General features: G+C 50.3%; 3 protein-coding genes across 12 annotated transcripts in view; 2 read left to right on the forward strand and 1 right to left on the reverse strand.

Moving 5' to 3' along the window:
- The window catches only part of CMTM4 (CKLF like MARVEL transmembrane domain containing 4), a 62,019-nt gene extending 61,001 nt beyond the window's left edge, over window positions 1-1,018 (forward strand). Inside the window, exon 4 of the mRNA XM_025888775.2 lies at window positions 262-1,018. Within this exon, the coding sequence (XP_025744560.1) occupies window positions 262-426 (165 nt within the window). The 3' untranslated portion in view covers window positions 427-1,018. The remainder of the gene's footprint in view (window positions 1-261) is intronic.
- A 7,532-nt stretch (window positions 1,019-8,550) lies between these two features.
- On the reverse strand, window positions 8,551-16,274 carry CMTM3 (CKLF like MARVEL transmembrane domain containing 3). The gene is made up of 5 exons (XM_025888776.2): window positions 16,086-16,274; window positions 12,755-12,910; window positions 11,659-11,754; window positions 11,138-11,258; window positions 8,551-9,624 (listed from the first exon to the last, which is right to left on the reverse strand). The coding sequence occupies exons 1-5, from the start codon at window positions 16,242-16,244 to the stop codon at window positions 9,596-9,598; spliced, it is 561 nt and encodes a 186-aa protein (XP_025744561.1). The 5' UTR covers window positions 16,245-16,274; the 3' UTR covers window positions 8,551-9,595.
- Window positions 16,228-24,525, forward strand: part of TK2 (thymidine kinase 2) — a 97,612-nt gene continuing 89,314 nt past the window's right edge. For all 10 annotated transcript variants that reach the window (XR_012374638.1, XR_012374642.1, XR_012374639.1 and 7 more), the window contains exons 1-2: window positions 16,228-16,338; window positions 17,388-17,519. Coding sequence is in view for 2 of the 10 variants with exons in the window: in XM_025888768.2 (XP_025744553.1) it covers window positions 17,399-17,519 (121 nt within the window). In the remaining 8 variants the exon portion in view is untranslated. The remainder of the gene's footprint in view (window positions 16,339-17,387; window positions 17,520-24,525) is intronic.

A 24,525-nucleotide genomic window follows, 5' to 3' on the forward strand; every position in this document is an offset into this window, starting at 1 on the left:
GTGTGTGTGTGTGTGTGTGTGTGTGTGTTTAATAGATCCAGAATACTTGAAGAGAAACCTTAGGCTGTTTTCAGGTCAGGCAGGACTTTATGGGAGTCATGTTTAACTACGCACTTGGCCACAGTCCGACAGCCAGATATCAGTGGGTCCGGGCGTTGTGGGTACAGCTCGGGTCGACGGGAGCTGCTCGGGGCAGGTCCCGCCCAGACACCCTGTCGAAGGCTGACGTGTCTGAGGAGTAACCGTGCCTGTGTTTTGTAGATATTTGGCTTCTTGGCAACTGCGGTGTATGCGGTGAACACATTCCTGGCAGTGCAGAAATGGAGAGTCAGTGTCCACCAGCAGAGCACCAGTGACTACATCCGAGCCCGCACGGAGTCCAGAGACGTGGACGGTCGCCCCGAGACCCAGCGCCTGGACACATGAGCCCACCTGCCGGAGCCCTCCCCCCTCTCATCCTTGTGCCCTTCCTTTCAACCAAGTTTTCTTTCCCTCGTCACGTCAAATTTTCCTGTGATTAAGCTGAATTTTGTCCTCTTTGGTAGAAGTTCCTTCTGGGAAACGGTTTTCAGAGTGGCCCTGTCGGTGGGTCTGCGAGGCGGGGAGCCCCATACCCAGCTGTTGAGACAGAGGCGGGAGAGAGGGGCCTCACAGGCTGCCATGTCTCTTCAAGGTCCTCACTGTCCCCGAGCATAGGCTTCACATCTGGCTCTGAGCCACCCTGTCATAGGTTTTTGTGACAAGTCAAGACTTTGGATTAATGGGAGCTGCTAGGAGGGGTAAAAAATCAAGGCATGAAGGTGCAGGGTTGGAAGAGTCAGCAGCAATCGCTGGGCAGGCCCCTCGAGGGCCGCAGGGCAGCGCGTGGTCCTGCTACCTGGACCCTCCCCTGCTCCTCGTCTTCCATCCCTGGGCCGTCGAGACGGCCAGCACAGGCCCGGAACACCGCGGGAGACGCTGAGGGCTTGGCCACGGGTGTGCTGGTGGAGCTGTTTGCCGGGTCTGGACTCTACGGGGATGGGAAGAGCAGGCACAGCTCGGCAGGCCTGCTGCCCTGCGGGAAGGTCGCCCCTCGTTTCCTGCCCTGCTGAGAAATCACTCGATTGTTCCTCCAGTGCGTCACCTCCCCGACTCCCACGTCCCCTCCTCCAGGAATATGGGAGCATCTTGTTTTCCAGTTTGCTCCCCACCCTTACTACTTGGAGGCTGAATTGCAGACTTCCTGCAATTTTACCTTCTCAGGTAAAAGTCACACATAAAAAAATACAATCCATTCCAGCAGCTAGAATGCTTGCCCGTTTGCTGGCTTCATGGACCACAGGTGGGGACCCACCTCTGTTTTAGGGACGTGTGCTCATTTTTGAATGCCTGAGGACAGTTGTAAAGTGATTCTGAGTAGGTTGGTGTAGGATTTGAAAATACTTGAATCTCCACCACGACACACCCTTTCTCTGCTGTTCAGAAGGCACAGGCTGTAGCTTTTGTGCCTCAGGGTCCGCGCTATGGACGCTGATCTCGGAAGTTGTTGGGAAAAATTCTAGTTACGTCAGGTTTCAGATGGATTCTTGAGAAAGTGAAGGTTATGTGGTGAGCGTGTTCAACGAGCCCCTCTGATGCTGTAGTGTTTTTTGTCCTTTGCATTTTTCCTGTTGGAGACTAATTGTATCTTTCACGGAAAAATGGTTCTACCTTGTCGGGTTTTCCCTCTCTGAACTGTTGTTAATGTTTACAAAGCTCCTTCCCGCTCTACTAGTCTGCGTTTAGCCATCCCCCCGGGAGGAGACCCGTCCTGCTCGGGGGACGAGTGTGCAGCCCGGGGAGAGCCCCCGGGACCTCGCCTAGCAGTGGTGGAGGGCGCCGTGTAAGAGGGGAGCAAACGTGAGTGTGCCGGGCGGTGGGGGGGCACAGCGCATGTAAGAAGGCGTCCAGCGCATCTGATTTCCCAGTGCAGGTCCCCCTGCTTGGCCTGCGATTCCACGGCTGAAGGGTCGGGGCGAGGGGTGAGCCCCCTGGACCGGCCGCCCGGTACGATCCGAATTCTGTGGCTCCTTTCCGGGGCAGCGGCCCGGGTCACACGTGCGAGCTCCTCGTCCACATCCGGGGTGGCGGGCTGCCCGTGCAGACCCCCTGCTCGCACGCGGGTCCGATCGAACCCCCTGCCCGTGTGTGTGTGTGTGTGTGTGTGTGTGTGTGTGTGTGTGTGTTGTGAGGCCACGCCAATCGTGCGTCGCAGACTTTGAACTTAGTAGATGTAGTGACTTTGGAGGCGATTATGACATCTGGATTTTATCTGTTCATTTTGTGTATTTATTTTGCATTTGTTGAGTGTGTCTGCATCATCAACAATGGGCTCATCTCCCTCTGAGAGTTCCAGTTAGAAACAGGGTCACAAAGACTCAGCCTTGCATTCAGCGGGGCCCACTTGGAAGGACCACCCTGAACTTTATCAGAAATCTGTTGGGAATCATGTTACTTGGCCTCAATAAAAAGCCGCCTTTGAAGTGAGATCGAAAAAAAGAATACCACTCAGGCAGGATCGTTGCCCAAGTTTTCCCAAGTCACTGCAATAAAACCAGTTTATCATCCGGTGAAAAAGGGCCTATTGGTCTCCTGAGGATGTGTTGAAAGCTGCAAGAAAGGTTCTGAAGCCCATCGAAACTGTAAATGCTTACAGGTGATAAAAAGTGATGGTACCTTGTGCCACAGAGGGACTTACAGTCAATTTGCATCGTAGTGTAGAATCTTTGGAATTATTTATGTCCCTGTAACTATTTAATATCCTTTGTGCCATGAGGCTCCCCCATGGTTTTTGTAAATATATTTCTTAATATTTAATTAGCTCCCAGGACAACCAGCAGTGGCCAGGCCCACTCTTGGCTCTCTAACCCAGGTGACCCGGTGACGCTCGTGTGGCGTGAGCCCTCGTGGAGGGAATTTGGCTGTCTAGGGCGAGTGTGACGATGCTTGCATTTTCCTTGTGTTGCCTCTGTGTACAAACAGGACAATCTAGATTGGGGGGGGCTTACCAGGACTTTTTTTTTTTCCCCCAAATTGAAGGAAGCCTATTTGTGCATTTAATAGTTCCAATATGGACCACATCCCTATGGTTTGGGGCATTTTAAGGCTGAGGCAATCTTAGTGTTTCTCAATTTTCTGGTAGGATGATGCTGGCGTTCATAGTGGGTGCCAGACTTGATGGGAACTGCAGTTGCTGTGTAAATTGGAATTTGTTCCTGGACACTGTGTGGTTGAAACCCACAAACATTTGGTGGAACCTCTGGGGTGGTTTGAGATGGGTGCAAACACTGACGTCTTCAGAGAAAGTTGATCTTGGCACTGATTTGGTTGATGTGGTATTTTTTTCCCTCTGATTCTCCTGTATCCTCTCGCACTGCTGAAGGCACTGGGGGGAGAGGTCTTCCCCTTGCAAACAGAGACAGGACAGTCATGGAGGCCCAAAGACACTCATTGGCCTCACAGAAAGCCAGGGAAGGACGAAGGCAGTCACAGATTAAAATCTCACCGGAGAAGTTTGATGTATTTTATTTTAGATTTTTACTCTGTGCAGCAACACTTATCCAAGAGAGATGACCTTTGCCTACCAAAAGGCAGGGATGGAGTAGCCTGTCCAGTCCCAATGCCTCGTCTTCCTCGGCAAGCTGAGCTGAAGTGCCAGTATGGGCAGAGCCCCGCCTGGCCACGCTGAAGCCGGCAGCGGGGAGAGGGGGAGACCCCAGCCCGGCTCTGAGGGCTCGGCTCTGGGAGGCAGACCCCACCCCCAGCCCTCAGGGCACCGTGACAGTCGCGTGGCACGGACGCTCTTGCGTGTGGGTAGGCATGAAGTCAGTCCAATGTGTCGGATGCTTCTGGTGAGAGCTTTTGACTCCGTTGAAAACATGTCTACTCGCTTGAAGTTTTCAGTTTCATCTGCCTTTCTGTGGAGCTCTCTTAGTGATTGAGACTTTCGTTAAGCCAAAGGCAGTCCCTTGGGGAGAGGAAGCACTTTTGTCTGCACATGTGTGTGAATTCTTGCACCCAGCAAGCCTGGAATAACGCCTCGGTGTGTCACGTCCTGTGTGGCCCCAGCTCACCTTCTCTTGTAAACATTCATGTGATCTTTGGGAAGAAATTCCTCACCCCGCCATGTGTTTAAGAGGTGGACCAAGTTCTAATCTCTGGCTGTGGAAGATTTTCTGTGGGTTCTCAGAACTGGCCTTAACAGATGAATAGTGTGTGGAGGCAGCGTGTGGCCAGTTCAGTGATTCTGGAAGGCAGTGATGATTTAAGTGGTCCCCATTGTGCCTCCATGTTCAAAACCAAGCAACCATGAAGTCATCTTGCCACTGCTTGTCATTTTCTCCATATCTTGTTTATAGGAAAATAATGACATTAAACGGGTAGCAAAAGGCAGGAAAAAAAAAAAAGCACTTTCTAGGCTGAAGGCTACTGCTGATTGATTCTCTCTAGCAAAATAAGAAGTTGCTTCTTGCCCCTGGAACTGCCATTGGTTTGTGAGGGCCCCAGACGTTTTTTTTAGTTCCTAGTGAACTTTGCAGAACCCGGGGGTTCTGTCTTCAATCTTTCTTACTTTATCAGCACCCACTCTAAGGACCAGCTGGGCGACAGGCTGGAGAGGTGGGGGCAGAGGCAGGTCTGGGAGCTGAGAAGAGAGAGGGGCTCAGTACACCCAGACTGTGTCCTGGGGGACCCTTCATCACACCAAACGTGGTGACTGACCCAGGACATTTTGAAAAAATGTACTTGGTGAACTACCTTCCTGTCCTCTAGCTTTGGGAAAAAATGAGGTCTTGTGTTCGGAATCAGCCTGAGAACAAAAGCTGGATGTTGGGACCAGTCTGCCTTGGCGCTCTGGATGGGCTCTTGGTGTCTTGTTGAGTCTGGACAGGGTGACTCAGATTCTGGTTTGGGTGCCTAGAGAGGATGCAGGCCTAACGCCTGCCTGCCTTGAACTTTGCAAACCTTCCTGGCTTTTTATAAGATCTTGTTTCCTCTCTTCTCACATATTACTGAGACCATAAGAACTGTCTGGTTGAAAAGGTAATTTGAAATATTTGACCCTGTACATTGCTTTTATTTAGAAACCACCTCTGACAGAAAACACCCTCAATATCTGTTAGATCTGGAATTTTCTTCTGAAAATGAATGTTCGAGTTGACTTTTCCTTATACCAGTAAATGGCATTTATACACTCTTAGGCTTGAAACAGAGGAATGGGTCCTGATGTGTTTTCCCTTCTTTGGTCTAGATTATATTTTTATTCCATTTGGATGTCATTGCTCAACCTTGGGGATTTTTTCTCCCCCTTTCTAGTTTTTCTTATTCCATAAACAGTACAGAAAAAAGTTACCTACAAGCCCACTGAGCTTGAATCACTGGCAACTTGCCTAGAGTAAAATTTAGATTATGGATCCTTTTATAGTGCATCTTTTTCATAGGGTTAGTTTGTTGTCCACATTTTTATGCCAAGACTTTAATTCAGGTGACTTGCTTATTAGACACCTGGGAGTGGCATGTTTTCTTTGGGATGCATTGTACACAAAGGCCAGAGAGCCTTCATTAAGGGGTTAATAGCCTGGACCGTACTGAACTATCAGAACTTTTATGGTTCTAGTGGAACTTGTCTCAAACGACCTTAATCAGCTTTGTTGATGGGATTAGGGCGAGGCCCGAAGTTTCTTTTCCTAATTATGCCTCAGAGGAGAGAAGATGTGACACAGTTGATTCAGGCGATGGTTTGTATGGGACTTGGTCATAGTTTGAACCTGTCAAATCTGAGTTGTCTTTGGAGGACACTGCTAAATCCCAGTAGGATGCACCCCGCTTTACCAGGGAATGAGGACAGTGTGGGGGCCTGGTGTCCATGCCAGTTAGGGCCAGGTCTAACTCATGGCTGCCTCCCTCTGTGGGCCATTTTGCTTTCCTGCCTTTTCCAGAATCGGTTTTGCAAGTTTTGAGACTCTGTTCCCCTGCAGAAGCAAGGAAGGCAAATCATTAAGGGTTAAAGGGGGAACTGACTGGTCCAAGGCTGGGGGAGGGCCAGCTCCCTGGGGGAAGACGAGAGCAGGAGGCCCGGATGGACCCCCAAGCTGGCCCAGACCCACACAGGGGCTGCCTACTTCCAGTGAGTTCACTCTGTAACCCAAAATGGGTTTTCCAATCCTGCCTCATGATGAAACTGACGTATGTGGATAAAACCAGTGCTTTTAATAACTTGATTTTGATGTGGTTCCCTCGGAGAGAATGTAGGGATTGAAACTATTTGTATATGTTGAAGTTTGTAGGGGTTCAGGAACCCGTGGCAAAAACACTTAACTATTTATTACAGGTATGACTGTATGTTTTTTTTTTCCCCAAAGTAGATAATTCTCTCTTTGTATATTTTAAGACAAATAATAATCGCTTCACCTTCGGTGCCTTCCGTGTGTCAGTCACATAAACACTTGTCAATCGTGGAATTGAAAAAAAAGATGTACATTTAGTTAAACCAGATGACACTATTTTTGTAGCATGATTTTCGATTGTGTCCTTTTAATATTGCTTTTAGCAATGATGGTTTTGAGGTTTGGCCATTATCCCTTTAAACTTCGTTAGGTATTTTAAAAAAGAAAAAGATAAAACCCCACCTTGGCTATTCCTGTCTCCTCTCTGCTGCTTTCTCTCCCCAACGACTTGTTTCTGCTTATTTCAACAGTCTGAGAGTAAGAGTATATTTCTGTGAAATAATTATTAATCAGTATAACTGCATTTGGCATTTTTAAACTACTTGGTCAGCTAGAGCGAGCCACTCCTCACCTCAAACAGAAAGAGGAAAGTGGTTTCATAAAAAAGAATAGATACCTGCAGTGCTCTGACTTCCCCCGCTTTGGGTCCGAAACGGCGAAGAGAGCCCCATTTTTAATGGGCTGGTGAGGCCGAGGGCCTTCTCGGGCCTGGTGTCTTCCGGGACCTGCTCAGGCCACCCCTCCCGCTCTGCTGCAGGCTTCCCTCTGCCCGCCAGAGACAGGCTGCCCGGGTGGCCTCCGCCGGCTGGCCTTCTCCTGGGACCTCACATTGGATTATGGATGTGCCAGGTGGGTTCCGTGGCCCTCTCTGGTTTTCTGCCTGGACAAAATAGATGCCCTGCTATGAGGAGCTTGATGAAATCGAGCCTCGGCTAACACTCTAGCTACTCCTTCGGCTTTCCCACCCCCACAGGACCCGGGTTCTGTCCAGTCAAGAAAAATCTCGAGTAAACTAGCTGAGCCGTTGCAACATGAAGGAATGGATTTATTGAAACATACGATTGTAGCTTCTTTTTTGTCCTTTTGAAGGGTAAGAATATGTAATTAATTTAACAAAGGAAGTCAAGTTAGATGGCTAATAACTCTAATATGATTATTCATTGTTACTTGGCCCGGTGGCACTTTGGGGGGCAATGTTAATTTAATAACTATTACATTTTGCTTCTTAAAAGTCTATTTCCTTTACTAGTTTGGACACAGCTTTGGGGCATTCTGAGGTGATGCCCCTTTGGCACATGTTGGTTTATGCTGTTGGTGGGTCTCCTGGCTTCTCAAACCCTGGCTCGTGGGTTTGACTCTATCCATTTGGAGTGGTTTTGGGGCCCCAAAGTCTTTGCTCCTGGTGGTTTGTCCCTGACAGCAGATAGAGCCTCACATTGCCCTCAATTTTGCCCCTTTATTTCTTTTGAAGGACCTATTTTTCATGGTACTTGTCCTGATTGTTTTCATAGTGTTCAAATCTGTATTTTTGTATGTAGAGGGAAATAATTTTCTCAACACTAATCGCTAATAAATATTGTATTAAATCGTCATGAAGGAGTTCTTGTTTAATAAATGGACACGTAAAAGTGGCATTGTCTCTGTCCTCTGATTTCCCTTCTGTCCCTTCAAAGGCTGTGGACCCCATTCCCGAAACAGGCCTGGGAGGTGGAGGCTGAACAAAGTCCGTGTCCACGAAGAGAGGCCACGGGTTGGGTGTCAACAGGCAGTGTGGCTGGCTTAGCTGGGCAGGCAAGGAGGAGCAGAAACCCCCGCCGTGTACCCCTCTCGGCGTCTGTACGCTCAACTTTCAGACAGGTTTTCGAACGTGTGCAAAAGTCGGGGCAGAATGCCTGGGCCAAATGCTGACCCAGGATCCTCCCAGGCGTCAACTCCGAGGTCTTTCATGCAACGAGTTTCCAAACCACGAGAGCCCCAGGTTTTGGCTACCTCAGAGGTGCCTGGGTCGTTACCCTGATGCATAAGTGAGAGGGCCCAGGGCCCCCTCAAAGGGGCTCTGGTGACCTGGGCAAGTTCCTGAACCTTTTGTTAGTTTTCTGGACTGTGAGCCAGGATTGTGTGAGGAGTGTGGGAGAGCACATGTGTCAGACGCTTAGGGGTGCTTGGTGTGGAGCAAGTGTGTGCGCGCCGCTGCTGAAACCCGGAGCCGTCAGGACTCACCAGTGGTAGGCCCCGTCTGTGTTCGACAGGACACGGGACTGCACCGCTCTGGGTGGTGGGAGGTGTTTTCAAACACATACACTCCAAGCACGTAGTCAGTCTGGTTTAATCCATTATGGCTTTTTTCACATGCAAAAGAAGAACAAAGGTGACAAATGCCCAAGACATGGGTCCAGATGTGGCTCATTCATGAGGCTTCTTGGGTCAGAGGAAATGCCATTTTAAAAAGCTACTTTTGTGTAAAAAAAAAAAAAATTACATAGTAAAGTTACAAAATCCCATTGAACATACACACGCAGCACATGTCTTTAGGTGAACACAGAAGGCACAGCTCCCCTCTCGAGAGGCAGTCAGGTGTCGAGAAACCTATCATCCTGAGTGCCCGAGAGCCTCTCGCCTGCTCCTGGGCCCCCAGGAAAGAGGGTTCGGCTGGGCCTGCCCAGCCCCCCAGAACGCTGTCAGTTATTTCACGGTTAGGTACCCTTGATCTTTCGGACCTGGTACAACTGTCATATCACCCGGAGAAGACGTGGCTCCCCATAACAGGCACCCTGATGTGCTCGCTCCTAGATTGAGAGCAAAGGTTGGTTTTTTCCCTGCTTCAAAAATGAAGAGGGTACTGGTGCTCCTTGAACAAGACAATCTTGGAAGGATCATTCTCGACAAAGTGCCTCGCATGAGTGGGATACCAAATGCAGACAAAAATCCCTAGGGCCTAGCAGGTGGGCCCTGTGGTGGCTTCGGTCCTATGCACCCCAGCCCGCGCCCCCGCCCCCCCGCAGCATGAAATGCTTCCTGTGACGGAGGCAACAAGGCTCCATCAGCTCTGTCCCCTTGTGCTTATTTTTGGCAGAGAGGTTATAAGGCTTAAGGTCTGGGGGGCAGAAATGAGGAGACGTGGCAGAATATTCACGACGCCCCAGCTGAGGGGTGCCGTGTCGGATGCCGGGCTTGGGCGTGTCACCCTGGGGCCCCGAGGAGGCCAGCTCCGTCAGCAGCTCCCACTGCCGCTGGAGAAGTCGGCGCCGCTCTGCCGACACGCGTGGCGCCCCGGCCGCGTCGGCCGGCCTGGTCCGGGGAGTGCCAGTGGGGGCCCGCGGGGCTCAGGTTGCCGGGGCGGGGCAGACAGGCCTTCAGTCAGACTCGGAGTCGGAATTCTCCTCTGAAAGCGAAGCAAAGGGGATGCTTGGTGGGAGTTTCCAGGCCAGCGGTGCCGGGAAGCTGTCTCTGGGGAGACTGGCTGGGTTTCTAACTGTTGGCCGGAGCCCCGGGCTCGGGCCCCTCCTGTTGGTGGTGTCAGCTTGGTGAGAGGGCTGGCCCCGGGCCTGGGCCCCTGCAGGGGCAGCTGCTGTCCCCTCCAGGGCGTGGCCGCATGCAGTGGGGAGCCCACATGCCCCTCCAGAGTCGCCCTGGGCCGTTCTCACCTGGGGGTGTTAGCGTGATATATCTGCACCCCAAATTCAACCCTACCCTGCAATTCAGCAGGACAAGGTGGGGACAGCTATTTTCAGGCACAAGAAAGTAAAATATATGAGAAAATCAGGAAGCTTTCTTTTAACCAACTTACAGTTTCAATCCCCCTTGCCCCCAATCCTAATTTTATATGGTGATCAGCCCCATTTTATGACGTTAAGGGCCTATCTAAGGTATGACTCAAGGGCTCCTAGAAATCCAATACCAAAGAGTACTCTGTAGAGCCTTCTGGAACACCCCCCCCCCATTCCAGGAAGGAAAGACACCCAAGTTGCTAACCCTCCTGCTTCAGCGCCAGTGCCAGTTGGTATTTTCAGGGACGGACACCCCTTCCCTGGCCGACCTCGGTCTCTTAGAACCCCAGTCTGTCCTCACACTGTTGCCGGGTCATGGATGAGTTCCGAGAGCCTCCACAAACCCTGACTCCCTAGCCTTGTGCTGAGGCCTAGCCTGGTATGATTTTGTGGGTTTGCTGTATCCATTCTAACACAAGCTAGGAATCATTTTACAGCAAAAAAAAAAAAAAAAAAAAAATCATCATACATATATCTCCAAGTATCAAAGCCCACAATACTCAAACACATGTCTCCACTGATGCTTCCTACTTGTTCACTGGGGTGATGGGCTAGGAGCACCCAGGGCAGGCAACTGGTAGCAGGTCCCAAAGGCCTAAGGAAAATGTCTAGGGACATTGAACCTAGGAGTGACTGAAGTACAGGATGGACGAGATGAGCCTCACATATTTTTAGCAGAGGGATGGTTTCTGCTGGCTCATACACCTGAGCTTGCCCGAGTGCCGCGGGTAAGGAGAGCCTGGTTCTCTGGCCCCTGAGCAATGGGCCGGTGAAACTGGGCAGGGGGGTGGGTTTCAGGGCAGGTGGCCGCTCTGCAGCCCGGGGACTGGCTGCTTCGGGGGCTCATCAGGGAAGGTCTCACCGAGGAAAAGGTCACGGGCCTGCCCTCAGCATGCCTTTCCTGGAAAGACAGAGGCCCTGCGGAGCCAGCCTGCTTTATGATCAGTGCCCCACGAAGGGACAGGAGAACCAGGCTGTGAACACACTTCCTGCCCATATGGGGAGAGAGGAAATGCTCCTCCAGCCTAAAACTGGCCAAGTATCCCTAAGGGAGAGCAGGGTCCCCAGCAACAGTCCTGGGTTGAGAAGCTGTGTTCCCAGGTGAAAACCCACAGCGTGGCCACCCACCTTCTGCCTTGTCGGCTGTGTTCTCCTCTGCGGAGTCCCCTTGCTTGAGGAATTTGGCCACGTCATTAAAGATCAGGTAGAAATCGATTGCAAACACGATGGTGGCAAAGAAGCCAAACACCTGTGGGATAGGGGACAGGGCAGATGGGACCCATCATCGGGAGCTGGGAGTGCCTGGTCCGGGAGACTGGGAGAAGCGGAGAAGCTGCCGCCCCGCTCCATCAGCTCGGATAAGTAGCTCGGATTGGCAAACACAGACCCGTCCCAGTACCGACAAGTAGGAAAATGAGCTGTTATCTTGGTTGGGCAAACAGCCTTCAAAACTCGGGGCAGATTAAATCTCCAATAAGAGGACTTTGGAATCGCTGAGATCCACGTGAAAGCCCAAGGGGCCTCTGCGGGGACAGATTCTGCCCCAGACATTGAGTGCCCAAGGGGCATCTGGGGCTCCATCAGGGGTGGGGTGAACTTGAGGGGGGCATCGCTGGGCAACCCCTTCCAGGGCCAGGGTGCCTACTCACCCCAGCTGCTTTGGAAGCCCCGTCCGAGTACTTGGCGACAGCTGTGATGGAGATGGCAAAGTAGATGAGAGCCGCTGTGACACAGCGCAAGAAGTCCTGGGGAGAGGTGGGTGTGGTCACCGCCCTGGGCTCCCGGGAGTGGAGCACAGCTGGGAGCCCAGACAGGGGCAGGGGCTCAGAAGGGCACCAGGCGGCAGGAATGGGGCTGGAATCCACTGTTCCCAGGGGATGATGGGCCCCGCAGGCTGGACACACACCCGGCGCCCGCAGGCCCAGCATCCATGGGACTCCCGCCCTGTCCTGGCACCACCTTGCACTCCCTGGTCCTTCTCCCACCCCCATTCCTGCCCCTGCCCAGGTGCCCCTGGAGGCTGCCCTGTTCCCGGTCCAGCTGGCTGTCCCCTGCCCGGTGGACAACAGGATGTGGGCCAGGCTGCAGCTTGCCCTCCAGCCGGGCCCACCTGCCGATTTCATTTGGTGAGAAAGATGTTGGAAACATGGTCACTTGCTCCCTGCTGGCTCTCCAGTGGGGAGATCTGGCCCTGGGCCTCACTGTGCAACATACTTGTGGCAGATCCATTTATGTGTCGTGGTTTCTGCTCACCTGTCCCTAAAATCGGGACACAGGGTGCAGCCCAGCAGAAAGCATATTGGATATGAAGTCAAGAGACCGGGGTCCAATCGCAGCCTTTCTGTCCCTTCTCAAACAGCAAAGTTTGAGGTGGGGCTCTGAGGCCTCCCAGGTGACTGCTTAAGCAAGTTGCCAGACGGCTGAGGTCTGGGTAAGCCCTGCAAGTCCTCAGTTAACCTGTCCTGCCCTTGTGGAAATGGCTTGAATTCCTGCGGCTGAGGCTCATTCCGGCAGGCCCAGCTGGGAGCACCAGCGCCGCCTGGTGGCGGAGGGGCCAGGATGCCAGTGGGGATTCCCTGCCTCACCCAGAGAGCTCCCGGAGGTAAGGCAACCGGCTCTGGGTCACATGGCTGCCGGGTGGTGGGTCCCGGCTCCTACCAACTGCAAACAGCCCCTCCAGCACACTGAATAAAGGGTGAGGGCCGAAATGCAGCCAGCCCCTTCCTCCTGGGGCCCGGCCCTCACCATCATGGGCCAGCACAAGCCCTGCCACTTGTCATTCAGCTGCATGGCATCCGCAAAGAGGAAGTAGAGGGCCAGGAGGAACTCCAGCAGAGGCGCTGCGAGGAAGGCGGATGCAGAGGATGCCACATAGCAGACAAAGGTGATGAACGAGAGACCCTGGAGGTGCAGGAAGGTAAAGTCAGAACCTTTGCACAACCCCCGGCCCAGGGCTCTGCAGCCAGGCACAGAAGACACTCCAGCAGGGGAGGCGACCTGCCCACAGTCCTGCAGCTGCCAGGATTAGAACCCCATTATGGGGCCCTGGCCCACACCCATGCTGCCCCAATGCCTCTGGGCACAGCTCTGCACCCCTATCCCGTGCCAGCACCCTGCCAGGACCCAATCAGGAAGCCCCAGCTTCCCACATGGGTCTAGCCCTCCCAGGAGGCTACTTCCTCCTGCTGCTCACCCCCGCCCCCCACCCCAGCAGGCTCTATGGCAGGATCCACCCAACTCAGATGGTGCCCAACAGGGCAAATCAAACCTAAGCAGTCTCTTAAGGCAGCCCACGAAGCAGAAACCATTTCAAAAAATTACACCCAACTCCCAAGAATGTGAATTTTAGCTGAAAAACAATGTACAAACCTTGAATTTAGTTAATGATATGCATGCTGAAGTGTTCAGAGTTGAAACTTACTGATGCAGGTAATTTATTCTGCATCAAAAACTAATTGGTGGACAGACAGTTGGATAAATATGTGATAAAGCAAATCTGGCAACAGAGTAACAACTGTACAATCTAGGCGGTGGGTATACGGGCGTTAATGGTAGAACTCTTTGGGTTTTCTATGTTTGCCAATTCATATGAAGAAAAAAACCTCCAGGAGGGGAAGTGTTGGCCTGACACTTCAGGCCCTGCTGCATCATCCACCCAGCCTTTGTGCAAAGGGCAGGCCGCGCTAAGGAACAAATCAGAGTTCTCCGCAGCTCTGTCCACATGCTGTGGGTAGGGACGGATGCCAGGGGATGCTGAGGTCCCCGGCTAGTTCTGCAGACCGTGTGCCCTGCAGGGCAGGGCAGACCAAGATGAGGGGCTGTTTCCCAGGCCAGGGCCTGAGGCTTGGAGCATCCTCACAACCACCCATGCACAGGTGCTGCTCACAGCCCACCTCACAGATCAAAGACCGAGGTGCAGACACTTCACAGGTGAAGTGAGTTGCTCAGTGTCATGTGGCTAATAACAAGGCATCAAAACTTGAACCCAGGGCTGGCTGGCCACACAGCTCTAGTTCTTAAGCAACCCCCTCTATGGGAGCTGGCCTTTATCTGTCCTGTCACTATAGCTGGGCAGGTTTGAGCATGTCCACGGCTGAGTAGCTTGGAGTGGGGCCCAGGGGGCCCTGTAGGGACACCCAGATGCCCCACAGGAAATGCTGTGGCTGCTTCAGACAAATGAGCTGCAGAGATCACAGGGAGTCCCCAGGGCACCCAAATCTGCCTTGACCATGGCCTGGGAGGTAGCCAAGTTCACCTCGAACAGATGGGAAATTAAAGCGCCGAGAGGGGCCTCCCAGGACAGCAAGCCCAGAGGACCCTGACCCAGCCCTGTCCCTAGCTCCTGCTGTACCTCCTCCTGGGAAGGCTGTCATGGTCCCTCCCTTCCTGTCCACCGGCCCCCAAAGTCAGATTCTGGGGATCCCCCTCTCCACTCCTGCTTCCTTATTCCCTGATTCCTGGTGGCTACTTCCTCGCCTTTCCCATCCCTGCCAGGCTCCCCACTTGCTTGGGCCTGGAGGCAGCCAGAGGTGACCAGAGGGAGGGAAGAGTGGCCAGCGTGGCTCCCCTTGTGATCAACCCTAACCGGTTCCTCCCTACTTCTTCTTCATCCTCCTAGATCTGGATTGGATCTAGAGGGACTAGATCTTCTTCATCCTCCTAGATCTGGATTGGATCTAGAGGGACTAGATCTTCTTCATCCTCCTAGATCAGCTACACCAAGGGCCTACCCTATGAGGTGGGCTGAGTGGCGTTGGAGTTGGCTTCCCTCACCGGCCTGTGGATTTAAGGCTTCTGTGCAAAAGGGGCTCTCATCAGTCTCCAGGGTGGGACTGGGGTGGCCAACCACAGGCGACTCCCTGGAGTGTGGGCTGAGTCCTGGGTCCTGGTGCCTCACTTGGAAGCTGGGCTGGTGACCTCCGGGCTGACCCCAGGGGTAGAAGAAGTGGCAAGATGGCCTCCTGCCATCTGCCCTGGGCAGTAGGAAGGAGAGGTCTGGGGCAGAAGCTTCCTTCCTCTGACCTCCACTCTCAGCCTTGCTGTCACCTGGCCCTCAAGTGGCCCACCTGTTAAATTCCCTAGATGCCCTGGCTTCAGCTTTCTTGTCTGCAAAGTGGGAATAACGCCAGGGACTGCCAAACTGCCAGGGATCTAAGCAACAAGAGCTGTTCCTTATCTCACCTCCCCTGCGCCCGGCCACTTCGTCCCCTTCCCTGCACGGAGGCCAGCACCAAGCCCCCGCCCCACCCGCGGATGGTGCGGGAGTTTTCGTAGTGTCCCCAAGACAAAGGCCTGACAGGCCGGGGTGGGGGTTGCGGGCAGGAGGAAGGAGCTCGGCGGGGGCGGGGCGGCTGGATCCGAGCGAGGGAGGGGAGGAGGGGGATGAAATCACCCCGCTGGGCTCCCGCCCCTGCACCCGGGGGGGAGGGGTCTGCCTCCGCGCCCCGCACTGTGCGGCCCCGGCCTCACCCAATCCCGGGGGTCCCCTTCCCACTTCCCGCTGTTCCCCGTCTCGTCTGGCCGGAGTCCACCCCGGCCTCCGCCCCGCAGCTTGAGGCCCGGCCGGCCCTCCCTGAGCCCAGGAAAGCGGGCAAGGGCGCGGAGAGCCGACCCTGGCCCCGATCCGGGCGTCGTGAAGCGCCGAGCGCGCTGATTCCTCCCGGGGCGCAGCCGGGGATGGCGGGAGGGTTTGCGGAGCCGAGTGCCCGCGACGGAGGCCAGAGGATGTGGGGCTGCAGCCCGTTCCGGGGGCCCAGAGAGGACGGAGACGCCCAGGGTCACACAGCGCCAGGCTGAGCTCCCAAGGGGCCCGGCGGCCGCATCGGCGGGCCCCGGGCCCGGGCGTCCCGACCGGCCCCCCACGTTGGGTTAGGGAGCCCCGAGGGCCCGAGTTCGGGCCCCGCCTCGCCTCTGCCTCGCGCGCTGAGCTTCGGCACCACCCGACGCCTGAGGAAGTGCGCCCAGCTCTGCCCGCAGCTCTTCCGCTGCTCCGAGGGCTCGGCGGTCCCGGGCGTCCCGACGGCGCCTCCGCCGCCCCGGGCCCCGGCCCCGCGCCCCGGCCCCGCGCCGCACTCACCGACTCGGCCAGCAGGAGGCGGCCTTTGAGCGAGCAGAGGAAGGCGCGCGCCGGCAGGAGGGCGCGGAGCCCGGGCATCGCCGCGCCGGGCGGAGAGCGGCCGGAGCGCGCCGGGGCCGGGCCGGGCTCCGGGTCGGGCTCCTGGTCTGGGGGCCACATGGCGGCGGCGGCAGGGACCGAGGCGCGGGCCCGCTCCCTCACCCCGCGCCCGGGAGGGAAGCGGAAACCCGGGGCTGTGCGGAAGGAGAAAAAGGCGAGACATGGGAGCGGGGGCGCATCCCCCCGCCGCCCCGCCCCCGCCCCGCCCCTCCTGCCGCGTCCCCTCCTCCCTTCCTCACTGTCTCCTGCTCCCCCGCTGCTCCGCTCGCTTCCTCCGCTCGCCTTCCTCCTCCTTCCCTCCTCCCCTCGGACCCCGGCTGCCGGAGCTGCTCCAGGCCCCGCCGGGCGGGACTGTCCGCCGAGTTGGCGTGGGGCCCCCTCATACACACCCGCACTCTCCCCTCAGCCTCGGCCCGGCGCTCCGAGACCTTCTTTTTGCTGCCCCTGAACGCCCCGTCGGGGCTTCCAGTCTTCTCTGCGTGCTCTGAAGGGTTGTGTACACTCGCTGCGTCGTCTAGCTTCCTGCGCGTGTCCCTGCGCTGTGTCCGGGACCCAGGAACCTAGGCGACCAAACGGCAAGACCCCTGTCTCGTCCTCCTGCGCTTTTGATGGAGCTGTCAGCTCCCCAACCCACTCCCTCTCTCTCCCCTGGCCACCCCTCCCATCTTTGGACAGCCCGGCCCACTGTACTGGCTGCCCCAGCCTTCCTTCTGCTCCCTGTCCCCATTCATACTCCAGGGACTCCCACTGGCGCCTGGGCCCCAGTGAAGGGCACCGCCATCCATCCTTCTACCCCAAGATCTGAGGCCTGGGGCTGTCCTTGTCCTCCTTCCCCCTCACCATCAGTCCGTCACCAAGGCGGGCACATGTTCACCTCCTAAAACTTTCTTTGTCTCTGTTCCCTTCTCACCACCACTAAGCCTCCATGAGGCCCCAGAGTACTCCTATCTCCTCCCTGGACTGCTGTGAGGGTGTCTTTAAGAGGCGTCTCTGCTTCCTCTTTTGGCAGCCAGAAGGATGCTAAAATGCTCAGTCAGGGTCACCTGCATTTCCCTTATCCCCCAAACCTTGGGAGATTCCCATCTTTGCTCAGAGTCTTGGTAGAGAGACTAAAAACATAATCCCTTGGTGTCTTCTGCTCCCTGTCTTTCCCACTCAAGAAACTTACCGTTTCTTGAATAAACCATGCTCTCCCCACTCCAGGGCCTTTGTGCATGCTGACCCTGCTACCTGGAATGCTCTTCTCCAACCTGGTTATCCGACGAACTTCTCTTTACTCTGTGATCATCCCAGTGTCACTTCCTCAAAGAAGACTTCGATGGCCTCTCCTGCCAGGTAAGAGGCATTCGTTCACTCATTTATTTGTTTATTCAACAGCAGTGCTAGAAAGATTGCATTTGCAGGATGCAAGGACCCATGAGCTTAATTTGTGGGGGGTGGGTCAATAATGTGTCCAGAGAACCCTGAACGAGATGATTCTTGGTAATAGTTGTCTGGCTTGTTATGGCTGGTTCAGAGGGTTGCCGGGAGCCTTTGTGGAAGAAAGGACTGAGCAAAGGGCTAGGGGGGAGGAGACAGATGGTAGAGAACCAGACCCTGGTGTTTGGATCTTACTCTGGATCCCCTGGGAGGAGGCCAGGTGAGGCTTAGAACACGGACAACCTGATATTGATCAGTGTTAATTTGGCTCAAAACTGTAACTCAGTAAGTAGAAAACAACACAATTTTTTTTAATTGACCAAAGTTTTGAACAGCCCAAAGAAGATATATGAATGTCCAGTAAGTACTCGAAACTATATTCAATATCATTAGACATCTAGGAATGCAAATTAGAGCCACAATGAGATACTATCTTTTTAAATTTTTTAAAAAGATTTTATTTATTTATTTGAGAGAGAATGAGAAAGAGAGAGAGCATGAGAGGGGGAGGTTCAGAGGGAGAAGCAGACTCCCCGCTGAGCAGGGAGCCCAATGTGGGACTCAATCCCGGGACTCAAGGATCATGACCTGAGCCGAAGGCAGTTGCTTAACCAACTGAGCCACCCAGGCGCCCTGAGATACTATTTTACACCTATTAAAATGGCTTCATAAAAGAGGACTCTACCATTCAAGTGCTGGGGAGGATGTGGAGCAACTGGAACTCTCATACACCCCTGTTGGGGCTGGAAGTGATGACCTCCACTGCGGAAGACAGCTTGGCAGTTTCCTAAAATATTAGACAGAGGTATACTGTGTGACCCAGACATTTTATCTGTAGGTATTTCCCCAAGAGAAATGAAAGCACATGTCTTTGCAAAGGCTTGGACCTGAGCATCCACAGCGGCTCTATTTTTATTTTTTAATTTATTTTTAATTATTTTTTAAGATTTTATTTATTTATTTATCAGAGAGAGAGCACGTGAGAGCATGAGTGGGGGGAGGGGCAGAAGGAGAAGCAGGCTCCAAGCTGAGCAAAGAGCCCAATGGGGGACTCGATTCCAGATCGCTGGGATCGTGACCTGAGCCGAAGGCAGAGGCTTAACCGACAGAGCCACCCAGGCCTCCTGAGGCTCTATTTTTAGTAGCTCAAACTGTACAACTCCAGTGGTTCATCACCTGAGAGGATAAACTAACTGTGGGGCATCCTTCGCTGGAATACTTCTCAGCACGAAGAAGGAATAAACCATTGACAGGTGCAACAACAGGGATGCATTTTGTAGACATTATGTTGAATGAAAGAAGCCAGGCTCAAAAGGGTACATGCTGTATGATTCCATTTTGATGAATTTCTAGAACATGTGAAACTCAGCTGTGGTGACCGAAATCAGACCATTGGTAACCTGGGGTAGGGGCAGGAGGAAGCTCTCTGGAGTGCTGGAAATGTTTTTTATTTTGCCGAGGGTGGTGGCTGCACAGAAACATACATTTAACAAAACCCATCAAACGCTCTACTTAAAATGATTGCATTTTATTTCAAGTAATCTCTATCTCAATTTACTGAAAGGGAACTCACGCAAAAAAATATGGTGACTCGCGGGGGTGGCTGAGAGGGCCCAGGGAGAGGCAAGGAGAACTGGAGGGGTGCCCCTGCCGGAGGGGCCTGGATGCCCGAGATGGCTGTCACTCCCACTGCAGGCCGGGAGCTCTATGGGAGCCTGTCCTAGCCTAGCCCAGAACCCATCGCTCGGATGGCCCTAGAAGTGTCTGCTATGGGATGAAGAAGGGTGGCTCTATTCCCTGTACATTCCTGTGTAAGGAATATTTTCTGTTCTCCTACACTGATTTATTTATTTTATTCTTTGGGTCATAATTAAATACTGTTGTGCTTGATTTTGTTGGTTAAATTTTTTCATCTTTGGCCTTTATTAGCTCCTACTGGTGGGCTTCTGGGTACCCATCCCCCATCTTCCCCCCCCCATTTCCTTATTTTCTAACCCTATAACATGCGTCAGGTTCATTTTGTCTTCTCCCCATCCCGGCCCTAGAATCCGAGTTCCTCTAAGAAGCTCTGGCTCTTTTACTGGAGAACGGTATTTAGAAATAAATCCCTTGGGGTAGTGTTAATTTGCATTTCTCTAGTTATGAGTGGATTAAGGAGTATTTTTGTTGCTTTTTTTTTTTTTGCATATGTAACAGCCATTTGCATTTGCTTTTCCAAGAACTGACTTTTCACATACTTTGTATGTTTTTCTGTTAATTGTTGGTTTAAAAAAATGGATACATAAGAATGCAAATATTCGGGAAATTAGTCCTTTTTCTGAAATTTGAGTTAAGAATAGTTTTTCCTGGCTTATTATTTGTCTTTTACTTTGCATTTTTGCCATACGGGTTTCTCCTTTTAGAACCTGCTGTTTTTCTCCTTTAATCTATGAATGTGGTGACTGACAATTGCAGTTTTCCCGAGGCTCACTGTCCTTACATTCGTGGGATGTGCCTTTAATGGTCAGGTTGCTTTGCTCTTTTGATAAACCTCTAGAATCATTTTGCTAGTATTTTGTTTGGGAGTTTTGCCTTTATTTTCATAAATAGAATTGACCTCTAGTTTTTGTTTCATTTTATTCTATTTGCTGTATATTGTGTTATCCTTTATTTAAGTCTTTCTTGTTTCCTAATGAAGGCATTTAAAGCTATAAATTTTTCTCTGAGGACTGCTTAGGACACATCCTTAAAATAATGCTCTAGTTTTTATCCACTTCTAATTAGCCTGTAGTTTCCATTTTAAATTTCCGCTTTAATCCAAGAATAATTTAAAAGGGTATTTTAAAATTTTTAATTTGATAAATTTTTGGCTGTACTTTGGTGATGAATATCAAATTTTATTATTTCTTTTATTCAGAGAACAGGTCTGTATGTTCCCCTTTTTGGAATTTGTTGAGATTTTCTTTGTATCCTAATAGATAGTCAGGGGTTGTAAGGGTTCCATGTGTGCTTAAAAGGATTGAATATTCTCTCTTAGGTGGGTACAAAATCCGTATGTCCATTATGTATCTTGTTAATTATGGAATTTAAACTCTCTGTATGCCTACCCTTCTTTTTTTTTAAGGTTTATTTATTTATTTCAGAGAGAGAGAGAGAGAGAGAGAGAGAGTGCGCACAGGAGCCAGGGGGAGGGGCAGAGGGAGAGGGAGAGGAGAATCTCCCGCAGACTCCCCCCTGAGCGAGGAGCCAGCTGTAGGGCTTGATCTCAGGAGCGTCCGATGCTCAACTGACTGCACCACCCAGCCACTCCTATACTTACTCTTCTTTTTCTTGATGTTTTGACTTACTAAAACAGATGTAGTAAAGCTCCTCCCTAATGTTTTAGATTTATTACTTTTCCTTGGATTTCTAATAGTTTGGGGTTGTTGTTGTTTGTTTGTTTCTTTGTTTGTTTTGAAATTATGGTGTTAGATGAACAAAAGTTAACGTATGGGGTTTTTTTTTTTAAGATTTATTTATTTGAGAGACAGAGGTGGGGGAGGGGCAGAAGGAGAGGGAGAGCGAGAATTCCAAGCAGACTCCCCACTGAGCGTGGACCCCCGACTACAGGCCCGTCCCACAACCCTGAGATCATCACCCAAGGGGAAACCAAGAGTTGGAGGCTCAACAAACAGGAGCCACCCAGGTGCCCCAAAAGTTAACATATGTTTTGTTCAATAGAGTGTAGCAATGAAGAGCCTAAATCCTGGGTTTAAATCCTAGTTCTGTTGCTTTCTTAACTTCTCTGTACTCAGTTTCTCCGTTCCCCAAATGGCGATAATAGTATTACTTAAGTCATATAATTATTGTAGGGCTTAAATGAGTTAATATATAAAAATATCAGAACAGTACCTAGCAAAAGAAAAAAAAAAAGAATAGTGCCTGGCATATATTAAGTTTTTATTAACTATCATTTTGACATTTCTGTTGTCCCTAGTGAATGCTTTTAGCTTTGAATTCTATTTCATTTAATATTAATTTCACCACACCTACTTTCTTTTTGTTGGCATTTATCTGGCACGTCTTGTTTATGCTTTTCTCATATAAGCATCTACTGCTATAAATATCTAAGTACTATTTTCGTTTCATCTTACAAATGTTGATGTTGGGTTTTCATTTTTGTTCACTTCAAAATATTTTCTAATTTCTCCCAACACTGTATCTTTGAACTGCAGATTATTTGTCAGTATATTATTTAATTTGTAAACAGTTGAGTGCTTTTCAATCATGTTTCTGTTATTGATTTCCAGTTTAATTCCATTATGGTCAGAGAAGACACTTTGTATGATTTTAATCCTTTTAAATTTATGGAGGTTTGTTTTATGATTCAGGATATGGCCCCTCTTGCTGAATGCTCTATGTGCACTTGTAAAGAAAGTATATTGGGCGCCTGGGTGGCTCAGTTGGTTAAGCGACTGCCTTCGGCTCAGGTCATGATCCTGGAGTCCTGGGATCGAGTCCCGCATCGGGCTCCCTGCTCGGCGGGGAGTCTGCTTCTCCCTCGGACCCTCCCCCCTCTCATGCTCTCTCTCAAATAAATAAATAAAATCTTTAAAAAAAAAAGAAAAGAAAGTGTATTTGTTGAGTGAAGTGTTCTATAAATGTCAGTTAGATCCAGTTGATTAGTGGTGGTATTTAGTTCTTTTATATCTTTGCCAATTGTCTGTGTACATGTTTTATCGATTGCCTAGAGAGAAAAGTTGAAATCTTCAATAATATGTGTAGATTTGCCCATTTTTCTCTTCAGTTCTATCAGTTTTTGCTTTATGCATTTTGAGGCTCTGCTATTAGGAACCTTTAGGACTGTCGTATTTTCGTAGGGTGAATTGATTATTTTATCATTATGTGGTGTCTCTTTTATCCCTGATTTTCTTTGCTTTATCTTTGTATGATATTAGTATTAACTATCCCAGTTTTCTTTTGATTGATGTTTGCATGGAATATCTTTTCCCATTCTTTTATTTTTAATCTACCTATACCATTATATTTAAAGTGGGTTTTCTGCAGGTGACATATAATTGGGTCTTTAAAAAAAAATCCCTCTGACAATCTATGTATTTTAATTGGTATGTATATATATTTAGTGTAATTATTTGTATATTTGGATTTAGGTATACAGTTTTGTATTTGTTTTTTTTTTTTAAGATTTTATTTATTTGACAGAGAGAGACACAGCTAGAGAGGGAACACAAGCAGGGGGAGTGGGAGAGGGAGAAGCAGGCTTCCCGCGGAGCAGGGAGCCCGATGCGGGGCTCGATCCCAGGACCCTGGGATCATGACCCGAGCTGAAGGCAGACGCTTCACGACTGAGCCACCCAGGCGTCCCTTGTATTTGTTTTGTTTGCTTCTTCTGTTTTTGTTCATTTCTTCTTTCCTGCCCTCTTTTGGATTATTTAAATAGTTTTTAGTATTCTTTCATAACTTATCTATTGAGGTTTTACTCTCTTGGTACAGTTTTTTAGTGTTTTCTATAGGGATTACTATATATATGCTTAACTCTTCAGGCTACTTAGAATAAATATTTTACCACTTCAAATGCAATGCAGAAATCTGACCATCATATAGGTCATTTTATCCTTCCTTCTTTACGCTGTGGCTGTCACATGTATTACCTCTACTTCTACAGGAAATCCCATCAGATAATGTTAAGATTTTTGCTTTCAAACGTCAAACATATTTTGAAGAATTTGAGAAGAATAATCTACTTGTCCAGATATTTACTATTTCTTTTTTTCCAGTTTTATTGAGATAATAATTGACATATAAGTTTAAGGTCTACAGCATAAGGATTTGACTTATGTGTATTGTGAAGTGATTAACACAGTAAGTTTAGTTAACATCCATCATCAAATATAGATACAAAAAAAGAGAAAAAGTGGTTTTTAAGTTGTGATGAGAACTTTTAGGATTTACTCTCTTATCAACTTTCAAATATGCCATATAGCAGTGTTAACTATAGTTATAATGCTGTATGTTATATTTCCAGTACTTATTTATCTTATCACTGGAAATTTGTACCTTTTGACTACCTTCATCTAATTCCCTCTCCTTCCACCTCTTGCCTTTGGTAACAACAAACCTGCTCTTATTTTCTATGAGTTTCACTTTTTTCTTTTTTTCTTGATATTTAGATTCTACATATACGTGAAATCGTACAGTATTTGTCTTTCTCTAACTTTTTTCACTTAGCATAATGCCCTCCATTTTGCCACAAATGGTAGGTTTTCCTTCTTTTTTAAGGCTGAATAATATTCCATTGTGTACATATGCCCTATTTTCTTTATCCATTCATCTTTTGATGGACACTTAGATTGTTTCCCTGTCTTGGCTATTGTAAATAATGCTGTAATGAACATGGGGGTGCAGATATCTCTTCAACATGATGTTTTTATTTCCTTTAGATATAAACCCAGAAGTGGGAATGCTGGATCCTATGGTAATTCTGTTTTTAATTTTTAAGATATTTACTATTTCTGTTGTTCATCCTTTATCCTTGAAATTCCATGTTTCCTTCTGGTATACTTTCTCTACTGTCTAAAGAACTTCCTTTGGCACTTCTTTCAGGGCAGATCTACTGGCAATGTGTTCTCTTAGTTTTCCTCTTGTTTTTTTAGATTTGTTTATTTATTTCAGCGAGAGAGTATGTGTGGAGGTGGGGGGTGTGGGGGTGGGTAGAGGGAGAGAGACAGAGAGAATCTCCAGCAGACTCCCTGCTGAGTGCAGAGCCAAACTCGGGGCTCGATCTCATGACCCTGAAGTCATGATCTGAGCTGAAATCAAGAGCCGGATGCTTAACCAACTGAGCCCCCCAGGCACGCCAGTTTTCCTCTTTTTTTTTCTTCAGATTTTATTTATTTATTTGACAGAGAGCTTGAGAGACCCAGAGAGCACAAATGGGGGGGGG

The sequence above is a fragment of the Callorhinus ursinus genome, unplaced genomic scaffold, assembly GCF_003265705.2.
Source record: "Callorhinus ursinus isolate GAN/ISIS: 27379988/994484 unplaced genomic scaffold, GSC_fseal_2.0 scaffold37, whole genome shotgun sequence".
Taxonomy (NCBI): Eukaryota; Metazoa; Chordata; class Mammalia; order Carnivora; family Otariidae; genus Callorhinus; species Callorhinus ursinus.